Source organism: Centruroides sculpturatus, unplaced genomic scaffold (genome assembly GCF_000671375.1).
Source record: "Centruroides sculpturatus isolate CEXI.00-Female unplaced genomic scaffold, Cexi_2.0 scaffold78, whole genome shotgun sequence".
NCBI lineage: Eukaryota > Metazoa > Arthropoda > Arachnida > Scorpiones > Buthidae > Centruroides > Centruroides sculpturatus.
Genome location: NW_019384629.1, coordinates 921,745 through 928,172, shown reverse-complemented (window position 1 = coordinate 928,172; position 6,428 = coordinate 921,745). Strand labels below are relative to the sequence as shown.

At 26.0% G+C, this 6,428-nt stretch overlaps 1 protein-coding gene across 1 annotated transcript in view; it reads left to right on the top strand.

Annotated features, from left to right (window-relative positions):
• Nucleotides 1-5,675, top strand: part of LOC111625717 (phosphopantothenate--cysteine ligase-like) — a 33,704-nt gene extending 28,029 nt beyond the window's left edge. The window contains exons 7-8 of the mRNA XM_023368935.1: nucleotides 765-830; nucleotides 5,388-5,675. Coding sequence (XP_023224703.1) covers nucleotides 765-830; nucleotides 5,388-5,558 — 237 coding nt within the window. The 3' untranslated portion in view covers nucleotides 5,559-5,675. The remainder of the gene's footprint in view (nucleotides 1-764; nucleotides 831-5,387) is intronic.
• Nucleotides 5,676-6,428: the final 753 nt, after the last annotated feature.

The window sequence follows — 6,428 nt, the reverse complement described above, 5'->3', positions numbered from 1 at the left end:
TGTGGCCCGCTCACGCGTCGGAACACCTGATTTATTCGTGTACGCACCAGACGGAAAAACAAAAAATATCGTGTATCCACAAACACTCCAATAAATAAATAGAATTGAAACGACACTTTGAAATGTTTTCCCGATGAAAATGAATAATAATAATAATAATAATAATAATAATAAGTTTCAATAAAAATAACAAAATGTAAATTGAATTTTATCATAACGAGTTTGCTTGAATTTTCTTTCTTCTGAGATCGCAGCAATGCGCGACGGATAAGCTAGTTTGTAATAAATAAGTTTTTCATTTAAAAAATTACGGAGAGATACTTCACTAAATTCTAGAATAACTACATAAATGAATTAATCCTTGAGATGTATCAATAAAAAGTTCGCCCGGTCAAAGTTTTTCTTAGCAGTTTTTTATTTTATTTTTTTTTTTTTTTTTTACTGTTCTAAGAAATTGGTTAATTTATAGATATTGTATTGATAAGTTTTATTAATATTAGTTAAGTTATGACTTATTTGATTTTATCAATAAGTGAATTTAATTATTAGATATTTTGCAATGCATATAAGAAAGAAAATTTACTTTATTATAAATAATGTAAAAGTGTGTTTTATACTTCTATTTGGAAAGCTTAGTTTTGAAAGATATTTAATAGAAAAATAACTCTGAAAAGGGATTAATAACAAAATTTAATTATATAACAAAATTTTTATCTTTTTGATTTAGTATCATTAGCTTGTGTTAATTTTTCAATTTTTAATAGCTGGAAACAGATGAATCACTTCTGTTAGAAAAAGCAAATCATGCTCTTGAGAGATACGGACATAAGGTTAGTATTAAACTTCAACACATCAGTAATTATTTATTATTATAATAATTAAATTTTTTACATCATGAAATAGAGATTTAATTCTGGAAATACTTTGAATTATTAGTAAGAACTACTTTTGTAAAATAAAGTGTATCTTGCCATCATGTTATATGAATTACTGTTTCATTAAGTAAATTCATGATTTACTTTTTATAAAAATTAAATACTAATACAAATTAAGAAAACTGTTTTTACTTTTAAAAATTTTTTTACAAAGCATGCTGATATTAAATGTTCTGCCATAATTTTTAAACATTAAACTCAATATTTTTTAATCCCAAGATGAAATTACCTCAAAAATTATAATTCTATTCATATTGATGAAAGTGAATAGAGAGAGTTGCTTTGCATTATAAATTGCATATGAAATCATTCAAGACAAATACACTTCAGTAAAAATTGAATTCCAATTGATTAAAAAGAACAAACTTACTTCATTGAACTTAAATTTATCATAGGAAAATACATAATTGCAGCTATTTTTCAATAAATTAACTTTTGATGATCAGACATTTGTCATAGCAATAGATAAGCAAATGTGGCTGTGAACTATCATGAAGCAAAATCACTCCTGAGTTCAGTAAGCCATATTTTTGTTTTGAAAAGTCTGCTGTAATTTTTTAAGGATATCACAATAGCTTTTGACATTTATTGTTGCTCCATGAGGCAGGAATTCATAAGCAAACCCAAATATAGTGCGTATGAGCTTCTTAATAGAAAGTACCTACTTTTTGTTTTTGACAAGTCAGTATGCCTCCATTCCATTGATTGCTGCTTAGTCTGGTGTTGAGTATGCAATCTAAAGTTTCATTACCTATCACTTAGTTATCTAACAGCTCATTAGCAGTTTTGTCATACAGGTCGAAGAATGTAAGTGCTGCTGCCATCTATTGTTTCTTGTGTCTATGTACAAGATTTTTAGACACACATCTTCAACAAAGTTTGTGATATTGCAGATTTTTATGGATAATTTCATGTAGGCATGAATGAGAAATTTGAGGGAATTCTGCATCCAACTCAGATTAACTATATCTTTTGTTTGATCAGTTTTTCATTTACCAACTGAATGACTGTCAACTTCTTTCATTGACATCATGTACATTCTGTTTGCTTTTGTTGAAAAGTCTTCACCATTGCCTGATCATTGCATCAGTTCCATACACATCACAAATCTGTATGAATTTATGCATCAACATTTTTAGCAGGCAGACATTTGATTATTAAGCAAATCTCAATCCAAAATCAAATGCATGATTATCAAACTCAAACCCAAGAACAAAAACTTAAATATGTTAGCTATTATCTGCTTGATCTTCAAGACGACACTTTCAGATGATAGCCAACCTTCAGTAGAGATGTGGAATTAGAAAAGTTCTTGACATCACACATAATATAGATTCCTCTTTAAATCATTCCTTCTGTAATATATCATAAAGTAATACCTTATATCACTCAATCTTTTTCCTATTTGTTTAATCTGAAGATAGACTTTTATTGTAGTGAAATGTGGACTAAGCATTTTTGTATTTCAGAAAAATTCATGAAACATTTTAAAATTAGTACAAAAATTGGTTAACAAAGTAAATAATAGTTACACATTCTAAAGAGAACAACTTGTATAGTCTACGAAGATAATTATGCATGAAACTATAAATTCCAAACTCTATGATTTTGAATCAATGAAACCAATTTACATTTTTTATCTGATTTATTCAAATATTAAAATTGTTAAAGTAAAAAAAAATTATATATATATAATAATCAATAGAGATTTAATATAATTTTGATATTTTTCTTAAATGCAATTTACAAAGAAAAAATATATTTTATTTTTAATAAAGAAATTTAAGGATATGTCACATGCTATAAGAAATGGAGGATAATTAGATCCTCCATTCTTACAGAATATCCATCTTACAGAAATTAGTTCTCAATGATGTTTATTTAAGCAGAAAAGTCAATAATTATTTCTTTGAAATTTTGAAATGTCTACATTTCACTTAAAGTGGATGTTTTAAGTTTTCTCTAGCAAAAAACAAAAAATATAGATTAGATCTCTTTAGTGAAAACGGTCATTAGTATGTTTTGCTTGAATGATGATAAATTAACTGAGACTTCATCATGATTGTCTCATTTTTTATTAATCTTTTTCAGGCTGATTACCATAAGTCAACTATTAAATCACACTATTGCACTTCATTAAAAAAAGGATACTTAAGTTTTTTTAATAGTATAATTTTATTATTATTGATCAAAGAATCATTTAAAAAGTATATTTTAACAAGAAATGTATGTTTTTTGAATATTTATACATTTTTTAAATTTATTCATAAGAAATTCTTGAAAAAAAATTTTATTTATTTGATATTATCTATATACTAGAATAATAAGCAAAAACCACATTTAAAAATTTTGTATTTTTTCCCTATCATTAACTTATCTTCTCTTTCTACAAATGAAGAACTGTGATGTGTTCAATAATGCAGAGTGCTAAGTAAGAAATCTAATTGGCTAAGGGTGAAGCTGAGAAGTGTTCTAAGTATCCTTGGTGTACTGAGTTAGCAAGTTAGACTGGTTTGTGTAAAAATGACAAATTATATAATTATCATAATTTTATGATAATAATAATTTTATAATCAATTTATTTTAATTATGATGATATAAAAAATATATTTAGTCCAGCACGAGCAGCCATCTCTTAAATTATATGATGAAACAAAAACAATGTTGTCGCTAGTAGAAGTTAGCGTAGACAAAACACTGACTGAATTAGTTAGAGTTTTCTGGAAAGAGTTAAGAAGTAGTTAAAAAAAAGAGTTCAGCACTGCAGCATAACTAGACTTAGCAAGAATTCTGCAATACTGAACATTGGTGATTTGACTTATCACCACCCAGGAACAAAAACTAGTTTCCTTGGACTAGTCAATCAGTAAGGATGTGTCAGATGAAACAAACTTTTGGCAGTGAAAGCAAACTTTGACTTAAGTTTCTTCAATTTCAACTTGCTTCAAATTTAGTTGGTTTCATTTATAAAACATTTTTGTGTCCTATAATCTATATATATATATATAAATGGACATGTATGTCCCTATATTTCACTTTTCTGCCAAAACTACACATCGCACGTGAATGGTGTTTGTATGTGGTAGTAGCCCCAAGTCTCCATTCGTGCACCAGGGGGGTTGCGTCTCGATAGCTATAAGGGTGTGGGAGATATGAGGCTGAAAGTGGTTGAAAGTGGCTTTCTATTTCGAATGTTTTGTTCGAATTTGTTCGAATTAAATTCGAACATAAAATTCGAATATTGGTTCGATTATAGAACGATTGTAAACGTTCCAGAAACGTTGAAAATAGTTCGTTTGACTGGACGTGAACAGGAGACGTTCAGAAATAGAATCGGGACCAGGTCTCTAATTAGTCTGGAAACGGGAGACCTAATTCTTGCATTCTGTGAAAACGGGTAAGATTGGCTATAATGTAATTATCTTAATCTTCACTATCGTTACTTTTTAAAAACCCAGCGAAGGGGGTCCTTGCAGCTAGATTCTAGATTACTTAGAAAACCAGTCTTTTATATATTTAAAAAACTATATTACATACAAATGTACGAACAAATAAAAACCCAGCGAAGCGGGTCCTTGCAGCTAGTTGTTAAATATAGTTAAACCTGTTCAAAATGGAATTTTAATAAAATAGAAACTTGTTTAAATGAGAAAAATTCTTCAGAATGCCGTACTTTTTAATTAAAAAAAATTTTAAATAAGCTTGCTCAAAACAAACCTACCAAACCAGAAAAAATATTTGGTACCATGTAATTCTGGTTCACACAGATTTTGCTGTATTTCATTTCTTTCTATTTTTTTGAAGTATTGTGTAATAAATTTATTTATACCAATCAAAGTAATAGATGGTAGCATTACATTCAAGTAGCTAATTACTATGTCTAACTCACTAAATTTAACATAGTATTTGGAAAAATTTATAAATTTTTTCTTTAAGATTTTTCAGGATTTGCATATATTTTAACAATTGAACACACATTCTTCTCAATTTTTTGTATTTGTCATTCTAATGACTACTTAAATATTATTAGATTTAAATTCCTATTGATAATATAAAGGTTTAAATTATTCTTTCTAAAACACTAGAAATTTTTTTCATAAACCTACTTGAGTTAACTAATAAATTATACATTTGACAATAAAAAAGTTTTCATAAAAACAAAAACTATTAGCTGAATATATATATTTAATTGAAATTCTCAAATTATCAATAGAAGCAGCAGAATTAGTAAGACTTATGATGTAAAAAATATTTTAAAAAGTTAGTTAAGAATAACTTATGAGAAAAATATTGATACAGATTCTAAGAATTATTGTTTTACTAATAATTGAAAAATTCAAGTATAAATTTTATAATTTATATTAAATACTTTATTTTAAAATTAAATTTCTTTTGTCAAATTTTATTACTGCTTATATGTACTAATATTTATAAATATCTTAAAAAATTTAGTTGGTTGTAGCCAATGCACTCCATAATCGAACAAAGAAAGTAATATTAGTAACAAAGGATGACCATTCTATTATTGAATTAAAACAAGAAGAAATAGAAAATGGCTGTGAAATAGAAGAAAAACTGGTATCAGATATTGTTAGTCGACATAATTTGTATTTAGCTCAATAACTATAACTAATCTTTGAAATTTGTAATTTATATCTTAATTTTTATACAGTTATAATTGCAACAATATAGTGCCTTGCAAATTCTAATAAGTGAATTAAAATTTTATGGAAATAATCATTTTCTTATAAAAATATATCTTAAATCTTTAAAATACTTTATATATTATTAAGATAATATGTAAAGATTAAGAAGTTTGAAATGTAAATTAAGAAAAAATTTTATTTGTTCTTTAAAATTAGTTAAGCTGTTTATGGAACAGTTTTAAAATGTTCCAGAATTGCATTTTCAAAAATGCTTTTTTTGCATTTATGACACTGAAAGAAATCTAAAACTGCATCATTTCAATTATTGAACATTATTAATTATTCTGTTATGGTTTTATATTTCACATTATCAAATGGGATACTCATTATGCCAGTTTGATGTGATAGTGTAGAAAACATTGTACAAGATTACTAAAATTAAAAATGAATTAATTCCAAATTACAGTTTAAAATTAGTTGTATTAATAACCTGCAGAACTTGCAATACAGTATTTAATAATTTCAAAATAGCTCTATCTAAAGATACCTGTATATATAATTTAAACTTTCTAATGTTCTTGCAAATTGCAAAAGAAAAAAATTGTATTACAAAAAGAAAATACACATCAAAGTGCTATAAAATCATCATCAGAAGTTCCATGTAAACATAAAATATTTTTGGAAAATCTTACTTCCACTTTCAGAGAAAGGATAAATTTTAAAATAAATAATTAAAAAAAAATGATAGAATTCACAAACTAATCCTCCTTGATTTTCAAAATTTAAGTATAAATTTAAAGTTGTATGAAAGTTTTTAAGTTGAACAAAAATTTAAAATCTTGTGTTA